Here is a 17,346-nt window from a genome sequence, read left to right as displayed (position 1 = left end):
CCCTCACCCCCTGTCCTTATTTATTTCTTTCATTTCTTGTCTTGATGGTATAGGGTCCACCGGGACTTCCTGGCAAGATAGGACCAAAGGGAGAAAAGGTATGAGCCGCTGTTTTCTTCAGTCCACCTCTCCTTGGCAATTCCAGCCTCTGTCCTGGGGATGCCACTCAGAATTTTCTGGTTGAGATTTCAAAGCATGTGCTAATTCTGCCTGAGTGCATGAGGATGGGCTCCATAATGATGGGGCCGCTGCTACAGGTGTGAGATCCCACCGGTGTGTTTCAGCTTGGCCCACTGACATGGCAGGGGTGCTGGGAGCGGCCAAGCAACCAAGCCACATGGTCAGCCCAGCCATCAGCCCTACTAAGCTCTATGCTTCCAGAACTTCTCTTCCAAAGCAGCCTCTGCTTACCTGTCTTCTCCATCCACAGGGGGAGCTTGGCCTACCAGGAAGGAAGGTATGGTCCATGCTGTTCTGTCAGCATTATATGGGCAACTGTGCTTTGTGGGTTGGGGGGTGGGGTGTATGCACGTCTAGGGGCGGGGGGACCAGCAATGCACTTTCTTGGGCCCCAGTACCCAGGCGGACAATGATCACACTGCCATTCTGAGGATGACAGCGGGGTCTTTCTGCCTGTTCTTTTGCTAAGAGCTCGAGCCTGCTACTACCAGACATTTGGACTTCTCCCAGGGGCTGCCAAGTCTGGCCAAATTTCCCCCAACCTCAGACCATCTCATCCTGCCACCCATTAGAGAAACCCTCCACCCCAAGCAGTGGTACAAAATGACTCTCACTGTCTATTTAGTTATACTGGAACAAAGTGCAAAACAGAAACAAATGTCTTTGGCCTTTCAGCCCAGCTGAAATAAATGGGAGTCACTTAAGGTCACAGGCACTCTGAGTGAAGCAAACACATGTCATCAAGATTCTCATTCATGTCAGGAAAGAGTAAACCAGCAGCCATTCCCTGTGGTCAGTGGATGTTGGCACCGAACCTGTGGGTCTCGGAGATAACAGGAGGGGCAAGACTTTGGCCAAAAAAGATGCTTATAATTCTAAACATAAATTACCATTTTTCTGGTTGAACGTTTTACTCAAATGGTTTCACTATCAACAAAAGCCTCAAACAGACCTTTGCAAAGCAAAATTTCATTCCCCCAGGGCTCAACTCATAGCTCCAGGGTAGGCACAGTGGATATCTGAAGTGCTGGGCTGCAAAGGATTCTAGGCTGGTCTCCACGCTTAGAACTAACGAAGACCCCGATAGATCAGTGACGTCTGCCATGAACATGGACGGCGAGAGGAGAAACCAGTACACATGCCAGCATTTGTGATCTCTGGTTTAGGGGTTGCGTCTTCCACGTGTCTGGCTAGGCTAGCTGTGAAATCAGCCAATGAGTGCAGAGGTTGAGATGGACCCCAAGTCCCTGCTCCCTCTTTCTCTTGTAAGGCTAGCTCTTCCATAGCTTCTGACTGAGGCTGGTTTCCCTAGAAGCAGAGGTGGAGGTCACGTGTGCGAGTGAATGACTTATGGGCGCTCTCTCAGGTGGATCCTGAGGGGAGGGGCAGTTGGATGGTGCAGGGGAAGAAGCCCAGCCTGGGCACAGTGTCACATGAAGTCCACCTTCAGCCTAATTCCTAGGGCAACTCTGGAGTGTGAAGTGCACCACAGAGCTTGTCCTGCCTTGAGGTAAGGGAGTTGGGCTTTTGGCTGCAGGGAGAACAGGTCCATAAACTGCTGGGGATCCCAAATTGCCCATGGGCAAATTCCGCAGTTGCAGGTTGCAGGCATGACTTGCGGCAGCAAGGCAGAGAGTCCCTGGGGAACGGACACAGTGAGCAAGGGGAAAAGTTTTTGGGGAAGTACCAACAGCATCTGCCAGTGCAGCCCAAACAAAATCCTATCCCATTCTACACTGTATCCTTGGGAATAACCTATTGCAATGCAAGGAACGTTTGGGAGGGTGGAAGTGATAAAGATCAAAAAGCCAAGAAGTTTAGAATCCCTTCTCTACCACCTTCCTTTTATCCCCCCACCTTCCATTTCTTGGATAGAATAAGATCTTCTGCGTTGACATAATGTGATACCGAGGACTTGAACTTACATCTATGTGACACAACTTCCGAGGCTACCAGTCTTTGGAGGGTGGGGATGAGGAACCCAGAGGCCATGAGGCCATGTTTAGGGACCCCACAGTTCCCTTTGAGCCCACCAAACAAATCTCATTTCCTGGAAGGAGGGAAACAAACCCAGTCGTCCTGACTTTTGTTGTTCACTTTTGAAGGGTAGACCCGGCTCCCCGGGTGTTCCTGGCATGCCTGGGCCAGTCGGCCCTGAAGGACCCAGGGTAAGTTTGGTACAGTCTTGGGGCTCATGTGGTATCAGAACACGAGGGAAGAAAATCTCAGCCTTCTTGGCCTTTAGCACATAGTGAAACTCATTTCCTGTGGAGGAAGGAGAATAGAAGATGAGCACTGCCCAGGGGTCCCCAAATACTTTCTCCTTCACTTGGCCTACAAGATCTTGGTCTATCCAATAGCTCTGTGCCTGTTGGGGGCGGAAATGAGGGGCTGCTCCACTCTCTCACAGGGGCCCTGGTTCTCTTTTGTCCTCAGAGTTAGCATGCAGTTCTTTGGTTTCCCTGAGATGTTCCCAAGAGGGGCTTGTGTCTGGAAAGCTGTTGGCAGGAGACTGGGGGTTAAGGGATGGGCACTGACCTGCTGGAAAAACTGGAGTCCTACATTTAGACAGGGATTGCCTAATGCCCATGAAATCCCATTCTTCAGACAGATTATGGGAAGCTGACACATCCACATCCGTGCCTTTGTTTATATTCTTCTCACTTTGGTCACAGACTGTTGGGTGCAGACTTGACCTGTAGAAATCAGGGATGGGCAGGTGGATGTCTATAGGCTCTGATTCACTTATTAGCTATATTTATTATGGGAATAGAAAACTGTGTTCCCAGCCCTCTTAGGAAAAGTCCCAAGGATATTCCTTTAAAAATCCACTGTATAGAGCAGCTAGCCATATGCGTCCTTAAAATGTGGCTGGTACAATTGAGGAATGGAATTTTTTATTTATTGAATTTAAAGACCTTTACTCACTTTAGTTATTTGAAAATCTTTAAGCATGTTTGGAGCAGTTCAAATGTGTGAATCTGCTTTTTCAACTCTAAATTTTATGAAATCTTAATAAAGATCAAGTATTTTGGATGAAAATTTAATGCCTGAATTGAGATGTGATTTAAATGTAAAATACACAACAGATTTCAAATATTTATTATGAAAAACAGAATGTAAAATACCTTGTTAATTTTATAGTGATTATATGCTTGAAATGACAATCAGATTAAACAAAATGTTATTAAAGTTAATTTCACCTGTTTTAATGTGACTTTTTAAAAAATTCTAAATTAAGTCTAAGTATCTTATATTTCTACTTTTTAGCCCTGGTACGGAATTTTTAGCACAGACGGTTCAGAGCCTATCCATGAGTCTTAGTCCCCTGTCTGAGTAATGCAAGTTCAGAGGCTGATGTTCTCTCTATTTGGCTGCAAACCTAGAGTGAAAGTATATGGAAATGCCTGAAAGGCCCTCCCTATTCAAAGAACAAAGCCGGTGAAGTTTTCGGGGGTGCTGACACTTAGTGCTATGAGGCCCCAGTGCCCCCAAGCTCTCTCCCCACCCTCTCACAAGCCACTCAGAACAGAGGGAGCATTTATAGCATTTTAGCATTTAGTTTGGAGATCTGCTCTCCCTGGGGCAATTTCATTTTATGTTTAATCTCAAATACCAGGATGAAGCGCAGCCTTGAACCCCTGGGAGTGAACAAGGGAGGATGTGGGGTCCTCAGATTCACCAACCAGCCCTGATGGCCCCTGTTCCATCCTAATCCTGCCCATGATTCTCTAGTAAAAGTCACTGTAGGTCCTTTTTCCCTTCTTCTTCACAGGGTGAAAAAGGTGACCTGGGTATGATGGGCTTGCCAGGGTCAAGAGGACCAATGGGCTCCAAGGTCAGTGTGTTGGTCCGGGTGGACATTCCCAGGTCTTCTCTCTAAGGTTCTGGAACAGCTGCTCTCCACAAAGATGGGGACTGGGTGGGGCTGCTGTCCCAGATGTGGGGAACATTAGAGATATTGGAAAGCCCAGCGCCAGAGTGCTTGCCTTTACCAGCCCTTTAGGGGACAGCATCCCTGGAACACGAGGCATAGAGATGTCTTTCCTGCTGTTCTCCTGGGCAGGGAGAGTCAAGCTCCTGAAACAACAAAGCAGATGGAAACCTTGTTCAGGCTTTTGTGAGTAAGAAAAACAGTGTTCTTTTTAGGCCTGGGAGAAACATAACCCTCAGGACATCTTTGTGTTTACTGTTAGAACCTCCACTAAAACGTGCAGCATGAGGTGGGGACACACGTCACCATCACATTCAGGGATTCCTTCTACTCTTGCATCAAACCCAAAGGTCCTATGGGGATGATCCTAAATGTACCTTTTGCTTTCTTTTAGGGCTACCCTGGATCCAGAGGGGAAAAGGTTAGTGTTTGTCTCTGATGGCTTCCCAGAACCTGGCCTGGGCTATTGGCTCTAGGGCCAATGATGAGCAGAGGACAGGCCCAGGTTTCTCTTAAGTTAGTGACTATAGTGACGATTCCTAGATATTCCCACAGCCTTTGTCATTGGGCTGAGAAAGCAGGGAGGCGTCTCCTGTGGCAGGGCGTGTGGGCAAGGGAGGAGCTCCAGTGGAAGTAGGGCAGACGAGCAGTTGAAGGTTGTGCCTGGTGGAGAGGGAACATTGCTTGCTTGGGGGATACTGGAGGATGATGGCTGACATGTGTCTTTAAGCTTCCATCACACAACCTTCTCATCTGCCAAAAACCAAACCAAACCAAATAAAAAACCCAGCCAGAACCTGGGGACCAATTTCCTACAGGATGAGAGAGGATCTGGGACACAGAATTTTCTGTGAGTTGTCTTTTATTAAAGCAAAAGATCTTTGTGGTCCAAATAAAAGGTAGATCACAAAGCGTTCCTTCCTTGGGCAAGTCACCTAAACTCTGAGCCTGCTACTTCTTGGCCTGTAAAATGAGGGTGTTGGCTTAGGGAGCTTTCATTGTGAAATGCTCCAATTTTCCCTCCCAGGCATTAACTCTGACTCTCTGTGGTTTCCTCCTAGGGATCCAGAGGTGAAAGGGGTGACTTGGGTCCCAAAGGAGAAAAGGTAATGGCCTTTGCACGGAATGATAAACTACAAAGAAGTCGTAGCCCCTTGTGGGCTGTCCAGCTTACTGGCTGGCTGGCTGGGCTCTTATCTTGAAAATGGCCAACCACACTCTTCCACAGCTCTCTCGGGCCCTCTCTCAGAGATAGTCACTCTGTGTGTTGCTCTCTTCACAGGGTTTCCCAGGATTTCCTGGAATGCTGGGGCAGAAAGTAAGTACTTACAAGTAAAAATAGGCCTTGGTAAAAAAAAAAAAAAAAAAAAAATCAGACTTTCTACACACTACACAAAGAGCTCTGCCTCTCTGTCCAGAGAGAAAGTGGGTTTTGCCATGGAAGGTTCTGGTTTGGAAGAGGAGCAAGTTGCCGAGCACATTGATGAGAGAGAGTGCCAGTATGGTCTGAGACCTCTGTCCAGTTCAGTGGGATGGAGAAGACCCGCCATCCGGGTAGAGAGGGCTTTCTATGCCTTTCCTGACTGTCGGAGGGCCATGGTAATGTTCAGAAGCAGAAGGCATCATGACAGAGGGATCAGATCTGAGCTGCCACGGTCAAGGGCCCCACGGTGAGGCACAGGCATCTTTGGCCTATGGCCATTGCTGGTGACAGTCAACTCAGACCTTCTTTGAGGGCAGTACACAGAGTTATTTTAGCTGGGTGACAGCAAAAGTTTTTTCATTTGATGGTTAATCTTTTTATTTAAACAGTTAAGTATTTAGTGGAATTTCATGGATATCTTGCTGGGAACAAGGCTTGCTAAAAATGGAGTACATTCAGTTGACTTAAAGAAAAAATATCTAGCAACTAACAATAGAATGGTGTCCCGATATGACAAAAATTATGAAAGTGGCAATGGACTGGCAGATTTCTGGAAGCTTCTATGTAGGGTTAGGGCCTGGGGAAGAATGGGGGGTTGGTGAGAGGAGGTGTCGGGATAAAGAGAGAGCGTGAGAGCATACCTAACTGGCCACTGAAAACTCCTCTATCTAACGTGGTAATGGTGGTTCCTCACGCTGAAAGCCATTGACCTGGGTGGATGTCATTTTTCCTAAGCCTCAGAGCACAGTATTCTTCAAACATGCAAATGCATGCTTTCTTAGAATCCTAATGGTTTTTTTAAGTTTACCTTAAAGTTTTCTTTTCCAAACTCAAATAAACAATTTTTATCTGACCTCCAGCCAGAGAGCATATTTAAATAATTTCAGTCATCTCTTATTACTATTTGTCACTGTCTTATGCTGTCAAAAACTCTGTTCCCATTATTCCCTAGCTGGAATGTTGGGTTAAAAATAAATAATTGCATAAGCAAGTTAAAGGAAACATTAAAAGGGAAAAAAATAATTTGATTTAAAAATATTTGGGCTAGGTTTTCATTCAGTGCAAGAGTGAACATCAAAGAATAATAAATTACTGTGGAATTAAGGATGACAGCATCTTTGGGCTCTGCACCATTTACTAGATTTGCCATCTAGAGTTCTCTTTCCCTTTCACGGCAGGCTGTTTTAAGACAAAGATGATATGATAACGATAATTAGGTCTTAGAAATTAGATCAAGAACTTACTGGCTGCTTCCAGTTGATGAAGAGAGGGGCCACACTTCCTTCTGCCAATCTTTAAAAAGAAACAAAAAATGAGGGGCGTCTGGGTGGCTCAGGGGGTTAAAGCCTCTGCCTTCGGCTCAGGTCATGATCTCAGGGTCCTGGGATCAAGCCCCGCATCGGGCTCTCTGCTCAGCGGGGAGCCTGCTTCCTTCCTTCTCTCTCTCTGCCTACTTGTGATCTCTGTCTGTCAAATAAATAAATAAAATCTTTAAAAGAAAAGAAAAGAAAAGAAAAGAAAACCACTTATACCGTTTATGCGGCTGTTTTCTCCAAGCCAGACAAAATACCCCATGACCCCCCTCTAAACAGCCGAGGAAAATTGTACAACATAGAATCCATGTTATCCTCCCCCACTCTCTCACTGCCCAGATGATGGAGGACATGACAGGCTGGAAAGAAACCACAGGTTTAAGAACAGTTCTTGGTGTGGTAAGAAGTTAGTGACTTGGGTAGAGACAAATTTGTTACATTGGCCAAGTGACATAATTTCAGAGTTTATGCTTCATCCTTACTCTGTATTAGTGTGCACTATATTATACTTCCTCTGACTTCCACGTGGAGAGCCTGCTGGGTGTTTATTGTTCTCTCTGAGTGCCTGGGGTAGCTTTTCATGGACACTAGCTGCTGACTAACAGAAACTCTCATGGTTGCTCTTGCTAAACTTAACTTGCTGGTGGTGCATTCTGGACTCTAGAGGGATAACTGGAGGCAGGAATGATGCTCTGTGGGGTCCCTGACCCAAAACCAGCAGGTGGCCCTGGAATCCTAAAAGAACACGGGGAAGGAGAGAAACTATGATGGGGAAATGGGTTTGACAAAAGTTGGCCTGAAACTATGTAATTCTGCAATTGGTGCTTTTGGTTCTGATAGCTCAGAGTAGGGCTTTTCAACTAAGAGTACTGTTGACATTGCTTTTCCTGCCTTTTATAATCATTACATTGAGCATGTGAATATATGTCTGGAACATTTTTCCCCACAGTTTTCATCTAACTCAAATGAAAGTGAGCTGGAACCAAACCAGCTTCTACAGAAGAGTAGGGAAATTTATAACCCTAAATAAAGGTCATTACCTGAGCAGAAAATTTCCAAAGATGATAGTTGTCAAAACTGTGTCCAGCCATTCAAAAACTCATTGATTGGAATTCGTGCAATAAATGAAACAAAACACAACACACAATTTCCACTAAAAGAGAAAGCATTTTTCCCTGGCAGTGTGCCACGTCACAGGCACACATGTTGCTGACATGCAGCAATGTCCTACTTTGGCCGTTTAGGATGGTGACTTGGCACACTCAAATGTGTGCTACCCAAGAGCTGTCTCTCACAGATAATAAATAACCCACCCAGGGTAACCTCCTCCTTTCCTTCTACTTCCTTGAAAAACCTATCTACCTTTCACATGACCTCATCACTTTCCCAGTCTCCCACATTGGCCAGTTGGAAGAGGTCTAGAATGATCAAGTGCGCTGCCCTCATGACCGATGATTAGATGGACCTGCAGAGATTTGCCTGCCCCCATGCCCTAATTCCTCTCTTGCTTCTCTTTCTTCTTTCCAGGGTGAAATGGGTCCAAAGGGTGAGCCTGGGATTACAGGACCCAGAGGACCCAGGGGAAGACCAGGAAAACGAGGAAAGCCGGTAAGGATCCTAGTGCTTACCACACCCCTGAAGTCAGACCCTCCTGACAGGTAGGCGGGTGGTATAGAGAGACAGACAGGTGGAGCCCATCATAAATATTCCATAGCCACCGTCCCCAGCGTCCTCGAGACTGGTGGGCAGAAAGAACACCACTTCCAGGAGCTCCTGTTTCTCTAGGCTAACCGAGGGTTGAAGCAGCTGGAAGCAAACACCCCATTCAAACTGTGTCCAAGGCCAGAAGCAAGAGTGGATCCTTGGTTCGTAAGAATGGGTCTGTCTTAACCAAAGCAACTGGGAGTAGAAGCCAGATCTGCTTGTTCATCCAGAAAACTTGCTTTTTGCCTCAATGTCCCAGACACAAATGGAGTTTTGGAGAACAGCCTAAATATCTCCTTGCTGTTGAAGGGTTTTCTGGGTCTCAGCAATACAGTGGTTTTTCCCGAATCAGACCCCCAATTTGGAAGTGACTCCACTCTTTTTATGGGCGCTATTAAGGGCTTAGGGGAGTTGTTCATTCTGAACTCCCCCTGTCAGCAGGCATTGGAGTCAAACCATGTGACGTGATAAGGAGAGGAAAGATGAAGGTACATTTGGCTTAGCTGGCTTTCCAGTTGCATTGAGTGCCTCAGAGAAACTTCTCATCTTTTCTCTCATGGACAGGCACTCCTTTACTTTTTTGGTTCAGTTTGTAAACTTTTTACTTCTTTTCCTATTATAAATGTAATATATGATCAGCACAGAAAACTTGAAAAATTCGGAAAATAGGAGGGAAGTCATCTAAAGGCCTAACACCAGACATAACCATTTTGGTGTACTTCCTTCCAGTGTTATTTCTTTGTGAACTTTCTAGTTGTTTGTGTCTTTTATATCCAATACATAACTGTTATATCCTAAAACTGTAACTTAAAGTCACAGCATACACACATTTGCTCATTACTGCACAGACTCATTAAGAGTTTTTTTAACGATTCATTTTTTTATTTGATAGAGAGAGACAGACAGAGAGAGCACACACACACGAGCAGGGAGAGGGGCAAAGGGGGTGAGAGAGGAAGAGAATCCCCAGCAGACTCCCCGCTGAGCCCAGAGCCTGATACAGGGCTCAATCCCGTAATCGTGAGACCAAGACCCAAGCCAAAACCAAGAGTCAGACACTCAACCAACTGAGCCACCCAGGCACCCCTCATTAAGCATTTTTAAACATCTGTTTTAAATGTCTGCATCACATTTTGTAAATGAGTAAGCAGTAGATTGCTTGGACAAGAGAGCCCTAACCAAATTATATGTAATGCTGAGAGGTGAACATCTTTGGGGTGCAAACCTTTCTCCATTCTTATGTTTTCATTCTTTCCTTAGGCTAGATCGGTGGTTCTCAAACTTAAGCATCTAGAAGAATAAGCTGGGTACAGATTAGATAGGTCTTCTACCTTGGGTGCAATGGTTGTAGTTCCAAGTTTGCCTCTCATCATCCCCAGTGCCTAGGCCCTACTTCCCAGAGCATCTGATATAATTGACCTGGCATGGGGCTTCAGCATGGCTGGCTGTTTTTTAAAGCTCTCCACATGATTCTTTTTGGGTTGTTTTTTTTTTAAGATTTTATTTATTTATTTGAGAGAGAGAAAGAGAGAGAGTGAGTGTGAACTGGAGGAGGGGCAGAGGCAGAAGGAGAAGCAGACTCCCCACTGAGCAAGGAGCCTAACGTGGGGCTCGATCCTAGGACCCTCGAATCATGACCTGAGCTGAAGGCAGACATTTAACTGACTGAGCCACCCAGGCACCCCCTCCACGTGATTCTAATATGTAGAATATGGAGAATATGGAGAATATGGAGAATTCTAATATGTAGGGTCCAAAACAATGGTAACAGTATGAAACAAATTCTGGTCTTTTCCAAGTGAACTTGAGAATTACACAGGCTCCAACCTGGATAATACAAATTCCACTATAACTTCTGGAGTCGCAGTAGTCAGTTTTTCAAAGTTTTAAATGGACGGCATGTCCATAACTTCACAGTGATGCCACAGTTCCCTAAAATCTTGGCTCAGGGAAAGGAGAAAAAAGGAGAAAATCTTGTTCTTCCCTACTGCTGATTTCACAGCTTGGGGTTCAAGAAGCCTGCTGGTGTCCATCCTTCTGGAGCTTTTCTTGGACAGAGTTTGTCTTTTCCTGGTGAGGGCTTGAGCCAAGAAGGCTATTTCCTGACACTATTGAGAATAATTCAATTGGAACAATCTTAAAACTACCCCAGGACCATGGGTGGGAGCTGAGAGAAATGGGTTCCTCCTTCCTACAGGATGTTATAAATAAGCTGAGCGTGCTCCAAACCCTCCCTGCTGTCTAGTCAGCAGAGACTTTAGCTGTTAGCCTTGGGAGACCACCATGGTCCTTTATTTTTTAAATTGTGAATTAGTTTCCTACCACAGAGTCTTTTACATGGAATGTTGCTGGGCCAGTGGTACTAAGAGTTTCTGGAGGTTATCATAAGTTGATCCAACTCCTGGAATCAGAGATCCAGCAGGGACTTCGGGAGATTAGAATTTCAGATCCAGAAGGATTTTAGAGACCATCTCATCCACTTCCCTCAGTCTAGCTGTGAGGAAACTGAGGTCAGGGCAGTAGAGTGACCCCCTCAGACAAGCAAGCTTCAAAGGCAGTATTCGAACTTGGAGCGCTGAGAACTGCTTTTCCCCACATACCTCTCCTCACCTTCATGCTTCAGTACTTGCCTTCAACCGGCTTGGGAAAATGGCTCTCCACTCTTATTATAAATCTTCAGTGAAGATTTATAGTAATATTCATAAGAATAACTTCCTTGAGAGGCATCACCAAGCTTTGTGGTAGTAAAGGAATAAAGAAGAATGCCTTTCCTGGAAAGCACTGCTCAGGGAGTCCTGCTCATAGGGACATGGCTTATTCTGATACACAGAATATTCCATCATTGTTTGGTGTCAGAATCAAGGAGTGCTTCCAGCTCCTTCAAGCTGGGGCATTTCCTGTGCTCTAGTCAGCTGATGTGGTTTTTAGAAAAACAAGACTTAACTGTGGCTATATTAAGATGATGTGACCTCCTTTGCTATTCTGGGACCCATCTTAGTTACCATGAGCTCCCTCCATCAGGATGGAATTGGAAATAAATTCTGATGTCACAGGTCCCATATTAAAAATTTTAGAACTCCTAAAAATAAATAAATAAATACATACATACATACATACATAAGAATTTCAGAACCCCTTGGACATTGCCAGGAGAGACCACAGAGCATGTTGACAAAGCGGCAGGTCATGTGTCACTGTTGTGATTGGAAAGGAGTGCCCTGCCCCCCTGCTTCCCAGACTTGGGGAAGATTATGTTTCATTACATGGGCAGGCCTGCCAAGGCACAAGTGTCGAAAGGGGATCCGGGTCAAAGATGTCGTGCATTAATCGCTGTCCTGTTTAGGCCCAGAGCAAGAGCAGATAATTAGCAAATCGTCTGGAGGAAGAACCTACAGACCTTGGTTTCTGGGGTCATTCCTCAGAGCAGCCCTAAGGAGGAAAGCTTTGCTCTTGAGCCTCTCAGAATAGGCAGTAAGGTAGACATCCTGTGTGGAATGGCTACAGCTCCAGGTGTGGCTCTCTTTAAGATATCAGATCTTTTCCAACCACGTGAAAAAGAAGAAACCAAGCCAGTTGCTATCAATCATAGTTTGACACCCACCCCCAGCCCTTGCTTCTGCACAAACTACTTTTTCACCTCTAGGAGCTTTATTACTCTCACAACAAATGTGTGTGTTTAATGTAATGGCCCTATTTTATAGATGAGAAAACTGAGGCACAAAACAATGACTTGCATGACCCAGGGTCTCATGGGCAACGTGAAAACCCAGGTCTCCTGACTTCCAGCTCAGCAGAACTTCTTCCCCTCTGTGTTGTCAGCATCTTCCTCCTCCTCCATTTAGTCTGGGGAACAAGACAAATTCTGGCCCACAGGGAGCCTATGTCTCAGACAGACATCGATGAAAGGACCGCACACATAATGGTGTCTTTCTGATTTGGGTAAAGGCCAGGGAGGAAGGGGGCCAAGTTCTGAGAGCCTGTGACAAGGAGAACTCACTTGGTCTGGCAGAGTCTAGCAAGGTCCAGAAGGCTGTGCTTCAGTGACACTTTACCTGAGAGCTAATGGCTGGGAGGGAGTTAACCAGGCAGAGGCGTGGAAAGGGAGTTTGGGCAGGGAGGAGCAAAGTAAAAGGCGTTGTACTCTTGAAGACCCAAAACACCAGAAGACTGGAAAGGCCAGCCATGTAGCACTTTGTAGGCTGAAATAAGGATCTGGGTCTTTATCCTGAGAGCAAGTGGGAGCCACTCATTTGATGGAAACGGCTCTTGTGGTAAAATAGAAAGGGTCTTGACGAGGAAGCAGAGGCCTGAGTCCTAGGCAACAAGTCTGTTGCCTCAGTGCTAGGTGCCTTGTGTGAATCTCTGCTCTTTCCTGAGCCTCTGTTGCCTCCTCTGTCTGGTGAGGGGAGAGGGTTGGATTGGTTCCTTTCAGCAGTCATGTGCCATGTGTTTCCCGGAGATAGCAAGAAGTAATGTCTATAAACTTGTAACCATCATAATCTCTTGCCCTGAGCTCTTTTTTTTTTTTTTTTTTTTAAATAGGCTCCACGGCCAACGTGCATAGGGCTTTGAACTCATGACCCTGAGATCAAGAGTCCCATACTCCACTGACTGAGTCAGTCAAGTGCCCCTGCCCTGAGCTTTTTAGGAGTTTGATGGTCAAGGCCTCAGGAGCATCCTGCCCTGGGCTCCTGCTCCAAAGTGCAAGGTGGTCCCTGATTTAGGCATAAATGGGGAAGGAAGTTTGCCATGTCTTGTTATCATAACAGGCTCTGCCTTTCTCTCTGTCAGGGGCAGAAGGGAGATAGTGGAGTAATGGGCCCACCAGGCAAGCCTGGGCCTTCTGGTCAACCTGGCCGTCCAGGTCCCCCAGGCCCACCGGGCCCCCCATCCGCAGGTAAGAGCTACTCTGCTTCATGTGATCTACAGTGTCGCCCTCCTGGCCAGCCTCCCCAGAGAGGGCACAAGGAGATGCCTGCAGAGGTCTGTCTAGTGTTTTGAATTAGAAACTACTAGAGGTACTTTAATATATTCAAAATTTCTCCAGTTTGACTCTTTCTACTTCAACACAAGAGAGGTAAATACCATCCTGATTCTGTTGTAGGATTTTAGAGAACTAATAGAGGAGAAAGCAGAGGGAACCATGATTACACTGGTGATGTCATTTATACTTCATGTGAAAAATAACCGGCACATATTTCGTCAACTAATTCCTTTTTCTAGAAGAACCTTTCACAACTCCAAGCAGTTCTCTTAAACCTAGAAGTAAAGTGGTGTGGCAGAGCTTCTATCTTATGTAGTTTTATCAAAGAGTACTTGTTAGTTTATTCTGAACACAGAAATCAAAGTCTACCATTGAAGAGGGCATCGAAGCACTGCTACCTTGTTTGCCTTGTTTAATTTGATGAGCTAAACCCTTTATTTAGTTTGTGCCTTCATCAGCTCCACATACGACCTTTCATGGCACATTGTCTGTATAAACACAGCATCACTGGGCCTGAGAAGACTGTTCACTCCATAGGGTCCTTTGTCCTCTGTTGTATGAAAGGAATCCAAGCAATTTTTATTACCTTTTTTTTTTTCTTAAGAAAACAAAGGCATTTTAAAATTCTACATTTCACTTTTCCTTCCTGTGTTTATAGGAATATATTCACAGCCCTGTCATGGGATGGTCAAGAAATGTCATAACTTGTTAGATCCTTTAAACCAAATTAAAGCTGGCTCTGAGATTCTAACCTGCCGGGTTGCCAGGAAAATGCAATCTCAGGCATTATTGGGTTCTCTACACTCCTTCAGCTGCCAAAAAAAGAGTTGGGCAAAGAGTCTGGGGATTCTGGCAGAAAAAACCTCAGAGGTGTTCCCTCCAGCCTTTGATCCGCCTTGTTCACCTCTGAAATGCCTGCTCTCCAAGGGCACGTGGTCCAAGGGGGCCTGGTGGCTGCCATCTTCATGCCATGCTTGGGTGTCAGAACATTTCCAAGACTGGTCCCACAGCCGTTCCTTCTGAGAACTTACCTCTTCTCCAGGATGCAGGGGGTCCCCGTCACTCCATGTCTGGGGTCCCTGTCACTCCATGTCTGGGGTGATCTCCCCTCTTCCACCCTCCAGCCCCCTCGCTTGTCACACTCCTCCTATACTGCTACCCCATTTAGGAGATTTTCTCTTCTGAGAACAGAGGGCAGAAAGGCACAGTCTTCACATCATATCTGTTTTCACCAAAGACAAGAAAGCACAGTCTTGCTACCTCTTTGAAATCAGGAGAGGAAAAAGTAGTGGGAAAACAAACATCAATTCGTATAACAATAAGGTATCTTATCACACCTGTTTCTATTCCCTTAGGGGAAATAGGTGGCGATGCCACCCGGCCCATGTGTCCATGCCACATAATCTGTTTCCGTGAATTGACTGGACGATCCTTATGGGGGTCCTTCCAACTACAGTTGACCCTTGAATAACATGGAGTTTAGGGGCGCTGATCCCAGTCAGTCAAAAATCCACGTATAACGTGTGACTCCCCCAAAACTTAACGACTAATAGTCTGCTGTTGACTGGGAGCCTTATGGATATCAAAGAGTTAGTTAACACGTACTTTGTCTGTTCTATATGTCATGTACTGTATTCTTAAAGAAAGTAAGCTGGAGGGAAAAAATGTTAGGAGGAAAATCATGAGGAAGAGAAAATACAACCACGGGACTGTACTATAAAAACTCTGCGTGTAAGCGGACCTGTGCAGTTCAAGCCCATGTTGTTCAAGTGTCCATTACTGTCCTCATCCTCCTCAGTTCTGGCACATGCCATGTTCTCCTCAAACCCCGTGATCATGAGCTGCCAGGCCCAGGGACTGCGAATGTGGTGTGAGGACTGAGTTTTGTCTTTTGAAGGGACTCTCTTGGCCCTTGGGGTATTGAGCAGCTCACAAAACTGAGGAGTTTCATCTTCCTGCTGGATGGCAGGTCCTTGAGGCCACTTCTGTGGCCGAGGCAGCTTTGCATCACCACAGTCCCGGGCAGGTGGGATGGACAGCCTACAGACACGGGCCACTTGGGTTCTCAGTCTGTCTCCCCACATTACTGCATGGCAGTCAAGCCGGATGCAGTCCATTTCTGACTCATGTCCCCTTCCTGTGCCTTCTTTTGAGTCACTTCCTTTCTGGGGATCCTCTCAGTGAAGGGACTGAAGAAAATGGGGCAATAATCCTGCTCTTCCCTCCCTCTTCAGGAGGGAGGAATTTAAAAGAGAACTTTCCTAAGCGTGGAGCCAGTTGGATTATTATCAAGAATGGGTGCAGGCCGCAAAAGTGATTCCTGAGACTACCTTTGAAGGCTGATAAAAGTCCCAAGCCCACTCAGGAGAAAAATCTGTCTATCTACATCCAAGATTCTGTACATTGCTTCACAGAGTTCTAGAACCCGTGCCCCAAATCCATCTTGGGATATGTTTGTCTCTGTCGACCATAGGTCAAACAACCCTGGTCTTAGCCAACCTTCCCTTTCTAGAAAAAAACTTTGCACCTCGGAGAAGAGGGACTTTCTCAAGGTCACAGAGCTGACTGGTGGCCTAGAGTCAGTCTGTGGCTCCCGGGCCTGAAACCTTTCCATTCAGCCTTGCGGCCTCTGCAGAGGCAGAGTGGGAGCTGGGGGTGATGTGGAGATGTTTCTGTGGTGCCTCCTCTTTCCCCCAGATTTCCCATCTCAGGCCCACTCCCACTGCACAGCCCGTGGCGATGGGAGGCTCTCAGGGCAATGATGGAGAGCTGGGGCCTCCGGCCGCAAGGGATGATGGATCAGCCAGGCCCACTCAGCCCACTCTGAGAGGCCAGGCTGGGGAAGCTTGAGTCGCCATGCCCTTCAGTGCCTCCTGGCAGGAAACCAGCAGGCAGGGGTGACAGATGCCCTCCAACAGCTGAAAGGAAGCTGCAGGAAAACTGCAGCGGGGGCAGGAAGCAGGCACCCTGCCCCATCCTGTTGTCCCGTTGGGAGGCTGGCTCTGGTTCTGGTGCCCAGTGCTGGGGGGCAGGCTGGTGCTGGGGCTGGTGGAGAGGGCGGGAGCTCTTTAGTACCCAAGTTATAGAGAAAGAGATGCTGGGAGGCAGGGGAGGAAATTTAGACACAAAATGTGTCTAGGGTATAATTTGCAATAACTGAGTTACAAATTTGGCTGAGTCCTTCCAGCACCCAGACAGGGTCTAAGTAAATCATTGTGGTACCTGGGAATCGCCAGCTTCCTGCAGGCATTGATATTCTTGGACGCTTGTCTCTTGAATGGCATATCGTTAAGTCGAACATGAATTCACATTTCAGCGTCCCCACTTACGAGCTGGATAATGGGACGAACTCCTGAATCGCTTTGAGGCCACGGATCTGGAGGAGCGGTTGGGGTCCCAGAGCCTGCTCCAGTGCCACTCTCACACCCTCCGTGTTCTAGAAATCCCCACTTTGGTTTCCCCACGTGATGACTACGCAGAGTATTCCTGGGCCGGTGGGGTCTCTGTCTCTCTGCTGTGCTTAACTCCTCCTGAGCATTGGATGCATGTTTCTTTTTCAAACAAACTACCACAACCCGGGATAAAATATTGGCAAGCCTCCCTTCCCCCCTTGCTGGCATTATTCTGTCTTGGACCTATCTGTTCTGGAACGCTCAGGGTTGTGGGGAGAGTATTCCCATTGGGGTCTCTTCCTCTAGCTTAAGGTGCTTCCTTGGAGCCTTGACCGGACCTCTCCCCTGGGGTCATTTTATTTTCTGCCCTTCCGGGATTTGTCAACGTGTCACCTGTTGTTGGCTGGCCTGGAAGT

General features: G+C 46.6%; 1 protein-coding gene across 2 annotated transcripts in view; it reads left to right on the top strand.

Moving 5' to 3' along the window:
• Positions 1 to 17,346, top strand: part of COLQ (collagen like tail subunit of asymmetric acetylcholinesterase) — a gene marked incomplete at its 5' end in the record, with an annotated part of 56,576 nt that overhangs the window by 30,764 nt on the left and 8,466 nt on the right. For both annotated transcript variants that reach the window (XM_080810305.1, XM_080810304.1), the window contains 9 exons: positions 54 to 98; positions 431 to 457; positions 2,286 to 2,348; positions 3,956 to 4,018; positions 4,509 to 4,535; positions 5,176 to 5,220; positions 5,397 to 5,432; positions 8,378 to 8,458; positions 13,346 to 13,451. In XM_080810305.1, the coding sequence (XP_080666431.1) occupies positions 54 to 98; positions 431 to 457; positions 2,286 to 2,348; positions 3,956 to 4,018; positions 4,509 to 4,535; positions 5,176 to 5,220; positions 5,397 to 5,432; positions 8,378 to 8,458; positions 13,346 to 13,451 (493 nt within the window). The remainder of the gene's footprint in view (positions 1 to 53; positions 99 to 430; positions 458 to 2,285; positions 2,349 to 3,955; positions 4,019 to 4,508; positions 4,536 to 5,175; positions 5,221 to 5,396; positions 5,433 to 8,377; positions 8,459 to 13,345; positions 13,452 to 17,346) is intronic.

This window comes from Martes martes (genome assembly GCF_963455335.1).
Source record: "Martes martes genome assembly, chromosome: 1".
Lineage (NCBI taxonomy): Eukaryota > Metazoa > Chordata > Mammalia > Carnivora > Mustelidae > Martes > Martes martes.
Note: the sequence above shows the minus strand (reverse complement) of the source record. Positions and strands in the feature narration are given on the sequence as shown.